The sequence below is a fragment of the Vulpes vulpes genome, chromosome 2, assembly GCF_048418805.1.
Source record: "Vulpes vulpes isolate BD-2025 chromosome 2, VulVul3, whole genome shotgun sequence".
Classification (NCBI taxonomy): domain Eukaryota; kingdom Metazoa; phylum Chordata; class Mammalia; order Carnivora; family Canidae; genus Vulpes; species Vulpes vulpes.
In genome coordinates, this window is record NC_132781.1 from 109,769,917 (window position 1) to 109,788,550 (window position 18,634).

Genomic DNA, 18,634 nt, shown 5'->3' on the forward strand with positions numbered 1-18,634 from the left:
CAAATAAAGCTAACATTGTTTTTTGTTTGTTTTTTTTAAACAGCTAATCCTCTTTATTTTTACGTAAGCAAATAGAAAGCATCCAGACTGTCCATGACTCACAGCTTTTTTTCTCTCTAGGTAAAAGAGAGTAAAAAATATCAGCTTCTAACGAAAGATACAGTAAAATGCGCACATGATACTTTGTGCTCCTTTAATGGAATCTCTCCATAAACCTCACAGGGGAGAGAAACATCCTTATTTAAGGAAAGACTTTCAACCTGGTTTATAAAACAGGTAAATCAGTGAGGTCAAATGTTTAATTTGCTTTTAAGAAAAGTCACTACTATTTTCATGGGGGGAGAGGGCGGGAGTCGATGTCAAAGATGTCTTCTTCTTAAACAGGCTCACCGAAGGATTTATTTAAATAACGAGTGTATATTGTGTTAGTGTTATGACCTAATATGCTGGAAAAAAAAAAAGGCTGAAAGTTGATTTTTTTGGAAATACCACGTAGGGCACCAAATGAGGCCCGCAGATAGCGACTGTACATTTTGGAAGGTATTTTAGAGAACGAAGTTACCGCACCTCTGTGCCGCTGCTGGGCCGGGGCGGGGGGTGCGAAGTGGGGGACGGCGCGTGGACGACGATCCCCTGTAGCCTCCCCTGCATGTCCCTGAGGTGTGTCCCTGCAGACCGGCCTCCAAGACCATGTGTGACACCCAGCGTGTCATCTACGAGCCACGGGCTGTGGCCCTCATGAGCCCTAGGAGAGCGGCCTGCCCTGCGCCCTGCTTCCTTTGGGGTTTCCTGAAAGTGAGCCCCGAGCTAACCCTTCCGAGTTTTGTGGACACCGACCACGTTCCGGGCAGAGCCTGCGGAGGCCCGGGGGGTCTGCAGAGCTGGCGGGGAGCCCGGGAGCACTGCCGTCCTCCTCCGCGCACCTGGGGTGGGCAGGGGCGCTCATCTCTCAAGGTCTAGAGAATTCAGGGAGGAAGGAAAGCCAGCAAAACAGTTTTTAAGACCCAGATCGTGGTATCCAAGCAACCACATTATGTCTGGCTCGGATGAAAAGAAAAATGGCATCTGCTTTTGAATAAGGCGGCAACATTTCCGAGGAGAAAGACTTTAAACGGCGTCGCTCACAAGGCGACCCGGAGCCACCACAAGGACGGGCCTCCCTAGACAGTGGCTTCTGAAAGCATGCGGGCGCGCAGGCCAGGGCTGCTGTGGAGCAGGCCCGCTGCACCCCCGGGGCCCTGGGGTGTCGGCAGGGGTTCCCGGATGGCCACAACAGAGACAGCAGAACAAACAGGGGCACTGGCGCCCACCGGACAGTGCGGCTGAGATGGGGTGAGCGGGGACGGCCACCAGACGGTGGACCCCGTCTTCCTCGGAAAATCAGACACTCAGGCACTCAGGCCTGGTGTCCTCAAGGACCTTTACATGGCCCCAGTGCCCCCCGGCCCCGACAACACCTGCTGTCCACCCCCCACTGTGTCCCCAGAGGGAGGACAGCAGCCCCCTTACCGGGACTGGTGAGGGCTCCCAGGGCACTGCTCGTGGTGGACAGAGGGTTTGCATTGGTGGTGGTGGCTGAGGTCTGGGCCGCGGCTGCGGCCGCCGCCAGCGTTGCCAGGTTCTGCAGCTGCAGAGCATTCATGCCTGCGGAGGGAAGAGAGTCGCCACGTTAGCAAGGGGCTGGCGCGGCCGCGCTCTAGACCCCGGGAGGGCCCGGTGCCCCCAATCTGTCCTCCCCCCGGAAGCAGCAGACAGGGAGACCGTGCGCGTGCACTGGCCATGGCAGGGATCGGTGGGCCCCCGGCGGCCACGACCCTTACGAGCTCCTGCTCCCAACCCCAAGTGCATGGCGCCCTGGCTCGGCCCCCCACAGCTGTGCAATCGGGGCCGCTGCTCCCCGCCTTCGTTTCCTGCACGGCTGCGTCCCGCCAAGGGCAGATGACACCTGACGAAGGACGTGAGCCACGCAGCACGACGACGGGTGCAGGGTCGAGCCCAGGGAGTCCTCGGGACCCTGCCACCGCCACGGCCACTGCTGTCCTCTCCCCAGGCCTGCTGTAATTGTGAACTCTAAAACGGGCCCACGGGGGGCCCACGTAACATCCGATGAATGCAAAAAATACAAAAAAAAAAAAAAAAGAATAAAAATGGCAATGCTGTCATATTTTTATTTGTGAAATGCTTGTGTTTGCATTTTTGTGTTCTGGAGAAGGGCCGCGTTTAGCTGGCACGGATCTGGCTACTGAAGACTGAGAAAGGAGGCAGAAGGAAGGGAAACTGCGAGAAGGCGAGGGTGGGAGCAGCGGAGACATGGGGTGGCACCTGTCTGGGGGGGCTCGGGGGGGGCCTGGCGTCGCCTCCCCACCTCGGTTTCTCAACCCGAGGGGCTCTGAATGCTCAGTCTTTCTCCATCATTCACTTCACACTAAAGTACATCCCAGAAGCAGGAAACCATGGTTCTCTCCCTCGACGGATGAACTTTACGCACAAAGACACTAGAGTTAAGTGATCCGCTTAATTTTACCTTCTTCTCATGTCTCAAATCCAGGTACTTAAAAAATGCCTACTGAGCAAATTTAATCTGCTTTGGAGAGACTGGCGGGATCACAGCTTCCTTCTAGGCCGGGGCGGTGGACGGAGGGGTAGAGAACGTTCTGGCTCCACGCAGGCTGCTGGGCGCCCCAGCCTGTCCCTCCGGCCGGCTGCCGCGGTCACGACTTGCTCCGACTCAGAGCTCCTGATGTTTCTGCTGCAAAACGGCTCCTCGTTTAGCTCCAAACGACAACTCTGCCTTCTTCCGGAGACCCCCAGCCTTCTCGGCTCGGTATGGAAGCCAAACACCTGTTTCTCCAAATCCACCTGGGGCGCAAGTATTTGCGGGGTCCTGCTCATTTCTGTAAGGAAAGCGCAGACATCGGCAGCCTCGTTTGCTCCCCTTGGTGCAAACCGGCAACCGACTCTCTCTGCCCTTCCCCATGATCGAGGGTCACACGGGGTCACGTGTGCGAGAACATGGGACTTGAGGAAGCTTGGTCTTGGGTTTCTGGGGAGTCCTTGAGGCAAAGGGGCCGCCTGGGCTCAGTGTGAGCCCAACACACTTCACGTCACACCTGCGTGGGCGACAGGGCAAGGCTCTGAGTGATGCTAGGGGGACTGAGGCACATTCCTTCAGACCCACGTGCCCCCAGTTGGCCCTCTTGTGACTAATGTCCCTCGAATTCGTTGGTGGCATGAACCACATAAGCAGACCGCGTTGCCCACGCTCAGCTGTGCTGACGAGGGGGTGGCTTTGCACTGAGAGGCAGGCCCCCAGTGTATGCCTGACACCCGTTAGTGGGCAGCAGGGCCACCCTCCTGGTTGGGGGCCCGGGGTCCTCTAGGACATTTCCCCTGAGCTGCCTGCAGGGGGGGCGGGGAACCCCAGAGCTGGAAGGAACTCAGCCCACTCGCCAGGGTCGGAGACTCCGGTCCTGGGCGGAGGCCTGAGACCCTCGCGTCCGGGGCAGCGCTCCTGCCACAAGTCACAGCTGCGCTCTGAGGAGGCTGAGTTTGCGTCCAACACACACCCCGGTGCAGCGTCATCTGTAGGCTCGCCAGCCTCGCAGTTCAGGGCCACGGCAGTCACCATGTCTTCCCTTGACCTTACAGTGTGCGTATCTCTTACCCTCAGAGCTAGACACCAAGCTCTCCGGGGACTAAGACTTTGTCTGACCTTCCTGTCCACCTACACGGACAGACACACGCACCAGAGCCGCACACGGCAGGCGATGCGTGACCTACGCAGGACGGATGGATGGGCGTCAAACAGTAAGAAGCCTTCACGAGCTGCACTAAAGAGAACCACCCGCTGCTTGTCCTTCAGTGTTTGTGGCAGCTTTACGTACGGCCTGTTTCCCTCGATGCTCGTTAATCTGTCCTACAAATGTTTATTAGAACCGCGCGTGGTCCTCATCTCACCGCTGGCACGGCCGGAGCCCAGCTGGCAGCGTGTGGGTTTTCTACTCTGCTGTCCTCTGCCTGTAATCCCGGAGCTGCGGCCGGCTGTGTCACCCTCAGTGTCCCTTCTAGCCCTTTTTCCACGCGTCTCCCCCCAAGGGGATCTGCTGTCCTCTTCCTCCTTTCCCTGCCTCCAGCCAGGAGGGCCAGGCGGTGGGACCGCGGCTCTGGGGTGCCACAGTGGGTGGGGGGCCAACTGTGTTTGACGACCACACGGCAAGGAGAGCAACAGTATGGGCCCAAGGAATCAGAGAGCAGGAGTGGAAAGGAGAGGCTGCTATGATGGCCAGCCCCGGAGGGCCTTGGGGGGAAAGGGGGAGGGAGGTGAAGAGACGCAGTGGGCAGGAGGGCCCAGGCGGGTCTGCCTTGCTCATCCATCTGTCCACCCACCCATCCATCCATCTCTCCATTCATTTGGCCATCCATCCATCCGTCCATCCGTCCATCCATCCATCTCTCCATTCATTCATTCATCCATCCATCTCTCCATTTATTCATTCAGTCATCCATCCATCCATCCATCCATCCATCCATCTTTCCATTCATTCATTCAGCCATCCATCCATCCATCCATCCTCCATCCATCCATCCCTCATTCGTTCATTCGGCCATCCATCCACCCACCCAACCACGTGTCCATCTGTCCAGCGGCTACTGAGGGCTGCTGAAGGCCAGCCCCGGGATACCCGATTAAGGATTAAGTGGAAAACAAGACTCCGTCCGCTCCAAGAAAGTTGCTGTAAACGGGAGCACAGAGAAGCCAGGGACCGGAGGGTAATCCTGCTTCATCTGTTTCTGGAAATAGGCCCAGACTCGGAAGATCATTCTCACTCGTGAGGGGGAGACACGCACAGGAAAGCATGTGAAGGAGGCAGGGGCTCCCCAGAAGAGGATCTCGCTCTCCGTTCTAGAACTCTCAGGCCGCATGCGGCTCCTGGGAGGATCCCTTCTCCACACTCCCCCCCCCCCCCCCCGCCCCCGCCCCAAAACCAGTGCTCAGCGCCCCCAGGCGGTGGGGAGATGGGCAGTGGGGAGCAGCTACCAGCCTGCCCCGTCCGCGCTCCCTTCTTCTGGGGGCACAGGCATCCCTCCCTGTCCTGGGCTGTGTGCAGGACGCCCTTTGCCTGCGGCAAGAGCCCCTATTTCGCAGAGGCGGGGGTGGGCTGGTGGAGGGCAGGCCATGGCCTGAGTCCCGGCTCCACCCCACCTCCCAAGCACCGGTCCCCGCCCATGTGCTTCGGATTCCCGGGATGCACAGTGGCAGCAAGACACATGGTCCTCTTGACGCCTTGGGACACGCAAAGCTCAAGGAAGACCACGGGGCGCCAAGGTAGCCGAAACAGGGTGACAGGCAGTCCCCCTCTGGTGACGCAGCCTCCCCGGTGATGACAGGCGCCAGGCACAGTTCTCGGGCTCTACATGGGCTCTAGCTCAGTGTGCGTAAAACCCCACGTGACCAAGTCATTGCTGACACCCACACAATACAGGCGGGGAGAGCCAAGGCCCTGAGAGGGTCAAACCCAGGGAAGGGGGGCCCCGACTTCTTCCAGTGAGCCCGGCCTCCCCTGTGGCCTCGACCTCCCCACCTGCTCCTTCCGTCCTGCTTGCACCTGCAGTTCTTGCCTCCTCCTCCTCATGCTGCTTGCTCTCAGCTGGCCCCACTGCACTCTGCCCCTTGAGGTTTAGGGGGAAGGGGGGGTCGGCAAGGGAGAAGGGGGTGGGTCTTGGGGTTTCCAAAGGAGACATTTGCCTGCAGGGCTGGGGCGCTTCCAGCAACAGGCTCCTGTGCAGGGAGGCTGCACGGGATGACGGCTGGGCTGTTGTGACCCAGGGACACCCCGGGTCCGATGGGCAGCCTCCTCCGCACTCCCCGCTGGGCCCGGGGAGCAAGGCCTTGCGCACAGTCCCCGCTGGGAGTCACCCAGGAACCGTGTCGCACCCGTGCACTGCCTCTTATTCCCTAATCCACACCATCGATCCTTGACTCGCCTAACATGATTGCCTCTTCCAGTCATTACCGGGAACCCCGGCAGCTAGGATCGCTGGACTCGGTGTCCTTGGGGAGCACGTGGGCTGTGACCTCTTTCTAGTTAGTCCCGAGCATGTTGCACGGCTGGGTCCCCCCTGCACGTTCCTCACCTCAACTCAGGTCGCCCACCGATGGGATGCGGGGGCGGGGGAGCTGGGAATGCCCCGAAACTGCATAAAAGTGCATGTGTGGCATGTGCACCTCGTTTCTGCGGACAGATCCTGGAGGTGACGAACCCCCGACCCACTGAGAGGTGAGAGGTCTGCGCTCGGGCAGCGGCTGGGATCGGGGGGTCGTGGGGGGTCAGAGGAAACTGGGGCTTGGATCCGACTGTGCAGAGGAGGGAAACCGAGGACAGACCAGCTCTAGCTCCTGTTCTGAACCCCAGGGGCACTTGCACGGAGGCAGCACCGAGCAGCCCCCTCTGCGGGGCTCGAGCTGTGGCCTGGCCGCAGGGCAACAGGCACCTGCTCCCCGCTGTGTAGCCTCCCGTCCAGCCCGAGGGGGCCCAAGCCTCGTCCAGCAGTGTCCCTCAGGGAAGACAGCCTCCCATGAGTGGCGAGGGCCTGCTGGGTGTTGCTGGCACAGCCCCGGGTCGCAGGGCCCGTCCTGGGGTACACTGGGTGCCCGAGGACTTCCCCCGGGGTCCAGGATTTGGAGCCTTCCCTGCCACCAGCCCACCAGCCCGGGCCCCCACCCGGACTCCCGCCTCCTTGGGGCCCAGCCTGCCCTGGCCGCCCTGGGTCTCCGGGGCTCTGCGCCTTCCCATTTCTGTTCTCTCCTGTTGTTTGTGTTTTGGGGTGCACGAGCCACCCTGTTCCCTCCATGGAGCCACCCAGAGAGGGCCCCGGACGGGGCGGTCTCACCAGGGAGCGGCCGCGAGCTCTGTGGTCTCCAGAGAAAAGTGACCCCTTTTAACCTCAGCCCGCACTCTGCTCCCAAGGGGCACCACGCAAACCAGGGGCAACAATCCGGGTGACTAGAAATCCAAAACAGTTCAATACATTTTATGAAATCCCACAGCTTGCCAAGACCAAGATGGTTAAAAAAAAAAAAAAGAAAGAAAAAAGAAAAACTGGGGAATATGGGCATTCAAGTTTTCATTCATGACTTGGGAAAAGAAGAATCCTTCTCCAAACGAAGAAATGATACACAAAACAGATGTGCAATATGCCTACTTGAAATTTAAGATTTAAAAAAATTATTTATAAGGAGAAGGGCATGAAAATTTAATTTAATGTTCACCTTAGGTAATTTTGTGTCTTATTGTTCATAGCAATTACCATAAATCTGCATATCAATAAGCGAGAACAGATGTCAGTTGTTACAAGTGCTTGCCAATCAGGTCTGTTAAAAAGTGACAGATGGGTGGTTATGGAATGTTCTCATAAGGCCTATTAGCACATTCTCAGGAAGCGTCTGCAGCGAGAGGGTGGGCGGCTCCGCTCCAGGAAGGCCCGTGATCTTCGAGGATCCAGGGCGCACCTCACCACTCAGGTGCCTCCAGCGTGGAGACCATCCACCCTCCCGTGCACTGGCTTCCGCAACCCCCCTGCCCTCCTGTGCACTGGCTTCTGCAAACGTCTCCTCTCTTTTCCACTTGTCGCCAACATTCCAGGACAACCTTCTCTGAGACAGGATCACAAACTGATGGGAGGGGAGCGGTTTTGTTGTTTTAAGCAAATATTTGTGTTGTATGGTTTCACTGTTACTTTTAAAACCCAGGCCAGATATTCTGGAAGAGAATTACCACCAGCTTCGCTGAATATGCAAAGCGCAGCAGTTTTGTCTCATCTGTCAACTGATAAACTCTTTTTCTTTTGGTCACAGCTCCGTAAATCAACAGATAAACCCTTCTTCCTTGCAGCTCCAGAAAGTCTTTAACGTCTTTCATGACACTTCCCAGTGCTGGGGGCGGGGGAGCAATACCAAAACAACTGCCCCCACAAAACCCAGCCCACTCTTAATACAGGTGATGTGCCTTCCAGAATGAAGGGAGGCAGCTTTTCTGTCTCCGAATTGCCTCTTTCTGCCCAGTTCTGGAGTGCTCTCTGCATAACTGATGTATGGCTCGGATTGGTTACTTGGCCCGTGAAGCCTTTGCAGAAGGAAGCCCCTGCAGCCCGTGTTTAGGGGAACATATCTGCATTTGCTGAGACACAGGGCACCGTTTTACAGGTTTTGGGGCAGCCGGAGCTCAGGGGTCGGATGTGTCTGAAATTTGGACCTGCCGCTTACTGGAGCAGGGACTTGGGGCAAGTCTGCAAATGAGCCTCCAGTCCTGGGCTGCTGCACCTGTTAAGGGGCGTGCTAGAGCCTGTGCCCTCTGGGAACGCCACATCTCAGACCAACTGTGCATCTTTGGCCTGTCTGCTGCTGTGGCCACCACAGTCATCATTTAACGTTTCTCCTTCAGTTTCTCAACAGCAAGGGAGTAACGAAGTGCAGGTTTTGTCCCTGGCAATGCTGGGAGGATAAACTGCATGATTATTTCAAGGAGCTGTTGTGAAAAACAAAATTGTGAAACACGACTGACCCCGGTTTATCTAACCGATACTCTTTTGAGAGGATCTCTGTTATAAAGAAATTAATGACTGACGAGTCACTTTTCCCGATTCCTTCTTCTTCGGGGGGGGGAGGGGGGGGGAATCCAGGCTCTTAGCCCGAGTTTCGGAGATTTCAGAAATTCATGGGACAAATCTCACAGTTGAGTGAGAAATGGACACGTTTTTCTTCGAGGGTTTAAGAGGGAAAATAAAATCAATCAGCTTTAAGGATGCACAGAAAGTATCCGTGAAAGCATTGAGCTGCTACAGATTTGACCCCGATCTATAGCTTCTGCTCTTAAATTCCATATTCAGTGGAGGTTTCCTTCCACAAGATCATGAAACACATGGGAAGCTATTTTTAGTTCCAAAAGAAAATGGTGAATTATTTTGGGGAAACAAGGATAGTTGACATTTCATTCCATTCTATTGAGACGATGACATGTCATCGAAAATTTCTTTCTCTTTTTTGACTTTATTTGCTACTCACACGGAACGTGTTTTACTCATTCAAATGAGACCTTTTAGACATTAGTGATGAACTTCAATCTCCTGAAGGATGGACTCTTACGCCTGGAGAGTTGTTCACAAAAAAATTATGGCTGGTTTCTGAAATGATGATTCTCTCTCTTTGGTGATTGTGTTCCAAGCCGGACCGCTTGAACCTTACAAGCGGAGTTTTAGTATATGGCGCCGTAAAACATACAGACTGCATTGAAATCGTGTAGATGCCCACTGGAACTGTGCCACCCTCTCAACCCCTTGGCAAGCATTTTAGCCTCAGGTGGGATTTGGGATAAGTGGCTTCTTGGATTTCTTCGTATCGCTCCTACCGGATGTTGTGTGTCTTGCACTTGGTCATGTGTTTGATATTGTACCAACTGTTGCCAAATCCTTGACAACTCGACCGTGAAGACACTGTCATTATTTGCTTGGCTCAGATGTAAGGCTAACGTTGAATTTCTCCATTGAAAAAAACAGGGCGTTTAACTTACAGTCCCCTGGAGGTGTATCCAAAATATCAATCTGTGTTTGCTGACTTATAAATGCATTCACCCATCCACTCAAAGGGAGTCAGTAGCCCCGCTCAGCGGAGCCAGGCTGAGTTCCTCAGCCCAGGCCATGCCCTCTTGGGGCCTTGATGGCTTAGGAGTGTTTGGGGAGGTGGGGGAGGAAAGGAAGGAAGGAAGGGCTTCAGGGTACCGCGCCTATATGTGGGGAGTCAGGGAAACCTCCTTTATTTATTATTTATTTTAAGAGAGAAAGAAAGAGAGAGAGGTGGGGGGTGGGGTGGGTAGGCAGACGGTGAGAGAGAACCTCAAGCAGACTCTGTACTGAGCACAGAGCCCAGCACGGGGCTTGATCTCACGACCCTGAGGTCATGACTTGAGCTGAAATCAAGAAGAGTGAGACACTCAACCGACCGAGCCACCCAGATGCTCCCAGGGAAACCTCCTTTAGACAGGCAATTCTATTACCAGTCCACCAGTAGTTCACTTTAGAATACTGGTCCAGATAACTGGCAAAGGCAAGAGTCAGTCCTACTTCGGGAGAAGACAAAAGAGCAAGAGGCCACACAACTTGATTTTACGGGGGGAAAAATACACTGCAAACCACGGTGCTTCAAGTGCTCAGGAAGATGAAACCTGATTATCCCCATGAGTGAAGAAGCCACCTTTCTGGAAACTGCCAAGAAGACAGAACCCTGACATCTGCATCCTTGATACTCTCAACGTGCAAGGTGATGGTGGATAATGGACCACTCAGCATTTGATTTCACAGCCTGTGCCGACTTAGCATGCTGAATTTTATATGTTGAAGGTTCCAGAAAAGGGTATTTTGGAAGGCCCAGGGCACTTACAGAATGCCTTTAAATTAGCCATCTGCTCCATGCACCTTCTAAGGTGACTCCTGGATACCCTTAGTTTTTAAATGAGCACGCAGAGCATGTAAGTGCTAGCATCATGACCTGCAGCTGGCGGGGCACAGCACACACCGTCTAATGGAAAATGACAGGGCGCTCTGTCCACCCGGGAAGATGCGCTTGGCAGTAGCCTCAGGACCCAGTGACCTTCTCTGCATAATTCAACTGCAGGAGTGGGAGAGCCAGGGGCTTCCTCTAAGGAAAGACCCTAATTTTGGATCTGGGAGGGTCCAGGCCATTAGAAGGAAAAATACATCTTGCATTGGCTGAAGGTATGACAAATCTTGGCATTTATTTTAGAGCTTGCAATCTGGAGGTTTTTCTCTTGAAGACACAGAAAACTCCCTGCATATTTTACTTAGGTCTCTCCCACACCCTTCACAGACCTCAAAATTAACCCTTCAGTGTGATTCTCAGCTCCTAGGCCAGCTTCTCAAACTGTATTCATAGAGATACTCCTGAAAGATTTAACCACTTAACCATTTGAACATAAGTATCTTTCCCCCCTTGTAAACCAAAAGCAGTATTGCAATAAAACAAGCTGGCAGTGCCAGGAGATTTGAGATAAAGCTCAATGAATAATCATGCAGGTTTTTTTTTTTTTGTTTTTTTTTTTTTTGGTTTATACTGTAGGCCAATACATCCCATCAGACAACAGGTTCCCATTAGCCTGTGGGGCCGCAGGAGAAGGCTGGGCTGAGGATCCCAGAACTCACGGGAGGAGAAAGTCCTTCCAGAGCCATTCAAAGTGACACAAACGAACAAACAAAATCAAGGATAGTTATTTGGGCGGGGGGGGGGGGGGGGCGGAGAAAGAGACATGAAAAAAAAAAAGAGGAGTTTTCGTAGTAACAGAAAATGAAAGCTGGTTTTTACTCTGTACATTCCGGTTTTATTTCATGGAGTCCGGGTGTCCTTCATTAAAAACAAATGGTGCTTGATTCTCACGCGCCAAAAATCTGTTCCCCTTGCCCTGTCTCCCTCATCTTTCTGGAATCGAACAAGGGAAGAGCTTTCTCGCCGTTCCTCACGGCAGGTTCGTGGCACCTGTGTTCTGATTTATTGCGTGGGCCGCCTTCCCTGGCCCGTGTAAGTTACGGTACGAGCCTGGAAGGTGACACAGCAGGAGTGACCTCTCACTAATCACTGCACCTCAGTTACTCCTGACACAGCTCATTATAAAAAGAAATCCTTTATGAGCCAGCTTTCAAATCCAGCCCCACTTTGATTTTCGCGAGAACAAAGATTATACTTCCACATAAAAGCTTCTGATGCACGATTCTGTCAACCGGGGTACGAAAGTAAAAAAAAAAAAAGTGCACCCTGTTAATTGTCTGTGGTTGTCAAGGGACCGCAAACTGTATCAAAGATGGGCCTGCAATCTTGGCTTTCATTATGGAGGTCAGAATATTTATTGACTGCTTCTTATTAAAATTTGAGAAGGCCGTCAATCATTTTGGCTGGCCCAGATAGAGGAATCTGGTTGGAAATTCCCCAGCAATCAATCCCATTAAAAAAACAAAAACAGAAACAGCCAACAACTCTGGAGCACACTCCGGAGGGCTCCTCAGCCCCTCTGGCTCCCACCGATGGGACCCCCGAGTCCGAAAGCCGAAAGCGAGCAGGCCTGCTAACTGCCCTCTGCTCTTGCCCCTGCTTGTGCTCTTGGCCCTCCGAGCCACCCCGTCCACATTCAGACGACAGCATGGTCCAAAGCAAAGGCATGTGTCGGGACTTACCGGCCATCTGCTGAATGCCACTGAACGCACCCAGGTTGCTGGAGGAGGTGGCCTGCTGCAGAAGCTGTAAGGGAGGGAGAAGCAGACGGTCAGAGCCGAGCTGAGAGGGGATGCAGCAGCCTCCGGAGCAGAGGGGACCCGGCCCTGTACATTTACGGGGTCGCTTGCTGCCTCTTACTCATGGCCCGAAGGGTCCCCGAGATGGGGCTGTAAACCCATACACACGTCTCATCTCTATTAATAAACCCAGACGCCGGGGGGGTAAGGCTGCTGCCTTCAAACCATCAACTCAGTCCCGTGAACGACCAGGTGTTGCATCGGCTGAAACCAATGCGCGCCCGGTGGCCTAGTGGTTACAGCTTGGCTCTGTCCAGCCAGGCCCAGCCCCGGGGTCTTGGCTCAGCCACCCTCGTCCTCCACGGGAAGCAGGGATTCACGGGCTCCTGGGCCACAGGACGTCATCAGGACAGCTACGCTCAGAAACGCGCCTAGGCACCGCCGTCCAGGGCCACCTGTGACCACAGGCCTGAGACAGTGGTCGCCCATCTGACGCTGGTCTTCACCTACTATTTGTCAAAACCGAGAAGTAGCCGGTGTGACGTCCCGTGACACAGTGTGTTACAGACGCAGTCGGCATCTTTCCAAAAGCAAGTTAACACCCCTGTCTCTGCATTTTTCCCTGGTGCTCTCGAGGACACAGCTTGCCCCCCCACCAAATCAGTGGGTGCCCCAGAAGGTAAAAAGGCATGTGGCTCCTGTCCTAACGTGCCCCTTGGTTTGGCCAGTTCAGCGGAATTAGAGGTTAACCCAGATTCACTGAAATTCTCTTTCTGATGATGTAGAGCAGTATGGACACGGTTTGTATGTAGCAGCCAGCACCCAGCTGTCTCCTGCACACGGATGTACACGGATACCAGAGAGCACACACTCCCCAAATTTATTGCGAAGTGTCAGACTACTGTGTGCTCAGGAGGGACGAGACAAATTCGTGATTTTAAAAATAGCTTTCTGAATTTATTTGGAGCGCCGCAGAACCACATAAAGCTCCTCTGTTCCTTGGGTAAGGGTAGGTTTTTTGTTTTTGTTTTTGTTTTGTCCCCCTCCCCCCAGTTCAATACCAAGCAAAGTCTACAAGTGGAGAAGACTCAAAAATGGGCCTCTAGCCACTGACTTAAAAGCGCCAAGTGGAATGGACTATTAGTGGCCGAGTCTCTGTTACAAGGCTATTTTGGGGATTAACAGTGACAGGTACCAGAAGGATGTCTGTGGTGTTTGCTCACCCGTCCCAACTCGCTGGAATGTACTGCCTAGGGATGACCCACAGACTGAGACACACACACACACACACACACACACACACACACACACACACAAGTGAGGAGGAGGGAGGGGCTGGGGATTAACCATGTTGATCGAGAGAAATCCCTTATTTTGGTTTGATTTCTTGGGTGTCCCATTCTCTCAGGGTTGTAAGCCCTTACCTCCCTTTCCTATTAGGTATGTTTAGAAATGAAAGGAGGTAAAATTAAAGGAGTTTTGAAGCGATCGTGAGGAGCTAGTAATACCTACTGGGGCAGGTGGGAACACCTGGGGTAACCAGAGTCAGAATCCACCCCTCGACACACAAGTAGGGAAAGCCCTAAAGCCCAAGGGCTCTTCAAAGAAATGCACTTCCCACTGAAAGAGGCAGAAGGAATGTGGCTGAGAAAGAACGGAACCCAAAGGGAGGCGCAAACGTAGCTAAGATTGTACAAAAATACGTTTCTATAAAGGAGGTGGAAGTTAATTCTTTTTCAGCGTCCAGAAATAATTTGCAGATGCGGTCAAAGAAGCGTGTGCCAGAGATTTTCCAGCGCCGGGGGGCCCGGGAGGTGGGCCAGAAGACTGGGGACAGGCACAGGTGTCTTGGTTTTTAGAAACGATGGAGCAGGAAGCTGGATTCTTAGAAATTATGAGAAGGCGAGCGTGACATCCGTCTCTGATCCCAGTTCTGGTTCCATAAGGAAACAGATGGGCTGTGAACCGCCGAAAGGGACAAGTTTGGGGCAAGACGAACTACTTTTACGCTCGACTCCCTGCTTGTTTTATCACGTTTTAGCCTGGGAGACCAGGACAGCGCTATGGCAAGGCACATCGAGATTTTCAGCAAGACAGCTGATGACATCTCTCAGGGCGTCTTTGTGGATGTGACCGAGGAAGGGCCAGCAGGCGGCGGGAAAGCCACTCAGGGCTTCTAATGGCTCAGAAGGCGGGAGCCGTGGGCGCCTCCTTCATCAGGCAAACAGGTATCGCTGCTCTTCCTGCTGGGCCCCCCGGAGCCACAGCCGCACCCAGCACCCTCAGAGCTGCGGGCCCAGGATGGGCCCCCCGGGGGTGGGGATCCTACCCGGCTGCCGGCAGTGCCGCCCTGGTGAAGCTGGGGGACCTCCCTGGGCCTCCTTCCTCGCCGTCAAGACCAGAGGGAGGCGGTCGTGCAGAACCGCGCAGGCGCCCCACAAAGTGAGGCTAATGGATCCTGCGGTCCCGAGAGGCGCAGTTCAATACAAGGTCAGTGACAGAATTAGGACGGAACACGCAGGCGCGCATGCATGCGCACCTGCACGTGCACACCCGCACATGCACACCCACATGTGCACACCTACATGTGTGCACCCGCACAAGTACGCCTACATGTGCGCACTCACACATGCACACCTGCATGTGCACAGCCACACATGCACACCTACATGTGCATACCTGCACAAGCACACCCGCATGTGCACATCTACATGTGCACAGGCACACATGCACACCTACAAGTGCACACCCGCATGTGCACACCTACACGTGCACACCTCCGTGTGTACAGCCGCACATGCACACCTACACGTGCACACCTGCGTGTGTACAGCCGCACATGCACACTCACATGTGCACGCTCACACGTGCACACCTGCATGTGTACAGCCACACATGCACACACGTGCACACCTGTGTACAGCCACACACACACACCTACACGTGCACGCTCACACATGCACACCTGCACGCACATGCACACCTCCACACACATGCACGCCTGGAGAGGCTCCCAATATTAAACTGTATTAATCGATGTGAAGTCCGGCCTGTAAGTGGCAGGGCAGAAAGACAGAGGCAGAGCATCACGGTTCCCAGCGGTTCCCGGAAAAATCAGTAAGAACCAGCCCAGCGTGGTGGGTACAGGGGCCCCCCCGCAGGCTACGTGAGGTCCTGGGAGGGGTCCCCACTCTGCGCCCTCTTTACAGGTTCCTTGGGGAACTGTCTTAAATCCCCACGTGGACGGAGAGGGCACCGCACAAGGAAGATTGAAGCTTAAGACAAGGAAACGGAAGGGACGGCTTGCCCGAACCGGGTTCTCTGCCCTGACGGAGGCTCTAACGTCCTGGCTCCAAACAGATGGAGAAACGTGTGATCTCGTCATCGCAGGTGCACGGGGAAGGCCGCGGTCACCGAATGGGGTGCCCCCGGGGTAGCGCTGGGGCCCGACGGGCCTGTGCCCCTCCACCACGGGCAGGATCTCTGGATGCCTCCAGAGCAAGGCCCAGGAGCCTGGCCTACACCAGCGCAAGCGAAGGGAGCCGTGCCCCGGGGCCGCCACGGAAGCTCGGAGCAACACGTGCATGGGCGCTCATCTCCCTAAGGTCCCGAGGTGCAGCCTGCCCTCACGGGGATGCCCTCCCCCCAGCACCGCCGCGTCCCCAGGAGGGCCCCCCACTCACCGCCAGGTACTGTGGGGTGAGGCCGCCCAGACCCGTCAGGTTCCCCCAGGTGGCAGTGTTGAGCTGTTGCATCTGCTGTGCCAGCTGCTGCTGGAGGCGCCTTTGCTCCTTGTCCTTCTGGGTGTCCGCGAACTTGACTACGATGGGCGAGGAGCAGCCCTGTGGTCAGACACAGCGGAAAGTGAAGAGGGGGTTACCGCCTGGCTGAATGGGCGCATGACACCCCGCACTGGCTCTAGCTCACTCCACTAGCTCGGAGCACAAGGAACCATCTGGATTTTTTTTAAATCAATGGTTTGATATTGCTTCTTCTTCTCTCATCAGTACCATCAACAGAAAACTCCAGACACTGCCAACTGGTTTCTCTGGGGCTCTGGTGGTGGGCGAAGCCATTTGCTTTCTTGCTCTGAGCATTAAAACTGCCTCTCCTCCTCTCTTCGCGGGTCTTCCTCCGACCTTGCCAGGACCTCCTCAGAGACAAGAGACCTTACGCACGTTCTTTAATTAAGCTTCACGGTTCCCTTGTCTGCGAGGCAGACTTGTCTGTGTGTCTGCCTGTTTCCGCGTGAGCAGGGGCCCCATGAGGAGAGGCGCTGCAAGGGGAAGGAGAACAGCCCTCATTCGTGTATTTTATCTTTTCCACTCTTTCCGATTTTCCGTGATGCATTTTTTTTTTTTTTTTTTGGTGCCCTGGAAGGCAGGAGGCCTTCCGACCCAGCACCAGCAACAACAGGGAGCAGTGGGCTGGCTTGCGGGGTGAGGATGCTACGGGCAGGGCAGGGGCGGGGGCCCCAGGCTCAGCCCAAGGGGACTGCCCACGTTTGCAGAGAGGACCCTCACTCTCTTCCTTCTTCTCTAACGCACCTACTCTATTCCCACCCTGGGGCCCGGGGCTCCTGCGCACCACCAGTCTTGGAAGCCTATTCCACGGAAACAAGGCCTGCATCTGCAACAGCTGGAGGCATCTACTTGGCTTCCTTTGTCAACGGGGCTCACCATTCGGGGGGTTCCTTTGCAGTTTTCGTTTCCATGAGAAGGCAACGAGTAGGGGCAGTGAGTGGGTGCATGGCTAAGGGTCATGTGATAGGGCGGATTCATGTCTGAGATGGATAAAATCATTGGGAGAAGAATAAGGGCCTGTGCCACCTCCAGCAGGAAGACTGCCTTCCTTCCTAGAGCCCCTCTGGAACATTCCATACTTGGTAAACCCTCCGCAGAGACACGAGCTCCTCCTCCCTCCACCCCTCTCTCCCCCTCTCACTAAGGCTTGCCTACCCATCTCATCACCATTAAAGCTGCTAAATTTTGCTGAGGTACAAGGAAGTCCTTCTACCCATGTGATTTAAAAAAAAAAACCCAAAAACTTTTAAGGAAGCTTAGCATGATAATAGACCTCTCTCTCTCTCTCCTCTCAGAAATTTTATATTCCTACTTAAAGGAGCTCTCTCTCTCTTCCCTTTGGGTCATCTTGCTTTCTCTTAAAAACAAACCTGTGTGTGTTTTGTTTCTTATCACCTCGGGTAGTTACTGGGGATGTAGCTGTGAATATGTGAGGCTATGGTGTATGTTATGACCAAAAATAAAAAAAAAAAGTGAGAAAAATGAGGTAGATGTTTCAGTCTGAACTTCCAGCATATCGGTCTTCAGCTCTGGTAGCCACGGCCACGGGACACAATGTTAAATGTCAGTCAACCGCATGAAAATAATATTTCCACCATTTAAAAAAAATTCTATACTTCATTTTTCTTCTTCTGCTCCAGAGTTCAGCCCTTCGTTGCTTTAAAGAGAGCAAAATACTCCGAAGATGGAAATGATAAGAGGGAAGGTTGCATATGCAAAGGGTTGTTATCGTTGTATTAAATTTGTTCCATAACAAATCATAGCATCTCCTCCTAACAGTACGTTTACTGTTTGTTTTCTTTCTTAAATACCAAAAAAAACATAAAACAATGACCAAAAAAAGATACCGAAGCAAAAAATTGGGCCCCAAAATAACTTGTTCAAACCATAAAAAAGGAAAAACAGAGTGGGCACAGATTAGAAGGAAATTGGAAAAATAGAAGGTATGATATAAAAATTCATTATTTTTAAGGAAATGTTCTTTTAAACTTTAACGTTCAAGTCATTTGGAATTCAAATTCCTTAGATAATACATCTTGGTTAAAGATGTGAGCCAGAGTCCTGAAAATAACAAAATTAGTTTAAAAAAAAAAAAAAACAACCCAGCAAACTTTAGTTGTACAACTGTAATGTGACGGGCACGATATACAGTCTTCCATTTAAATGTCAGTATTTTTTAAAATCCAACAAGAAATTTAAGTGTCTGAGGGCCCCTCTGTCCTCATGAGCATGGGTGTCCAGATTTCAAAACAAGTGCACCAGATTTGACTTTTTAATAATAGAGATATCAATACCAAAGGATCAAGGATTTAAGAATGAATATGCCCCATTCTCTATAGCGGATTCTTTTTCATCCTGAGCCTATTCTTCTTTGGTTCTGGTTCATACCCAGGTCTGCGCTATGTTCCCGAGCTCTCTCCCCGTAGGAACACAGGAGAACACAGACCAGCATCCTCTGCGGCTTTACTCAGGGGGTCCCTGATGAAGGAATGGGAGTTAGAGCTGAAAGAATTTAGGTTAAAAAAAATCATCTAAGGTAC

General features: G+C 53.4%; 1 protein-coding gene across 41 annotated transcripts in view; it reads right to left on the reverse strand.

Moving 5' to 3' along the window:
- Nucleotides 1–18,634, reverse strand: part of CELF2 (CUGBP Elav-like family member 2) — a 955,758-nt gene that overhangs the window by 40,978 nt on the left and 896,146 nt on the right. For all 41 annotated transcript variants that reach the window (XM_072749549.1, XM_072749560.1, XM_072749545.1 and 38 more), the window contains 3 exons: nucleotides 15,975–16,133; nucleotides 12,235–12,298; nucleotides 1,510–1,644 (listed from right to left, as the gene is read on the reverse strand). In XM_072749549.1, the coding sequence (XP_072605650.1) occupies nucleotides 1,510–1,644; nucleotides 12,235–12,298; nucleotides 15,975–16,133 (358 nt within the window). The remainder of the gene's footprint in view (nucleotides 1–1,509; nucleotides 1,645–12,234; nucleotides 12,299–15,974; nucleotides 16,134–18,634) is intronic.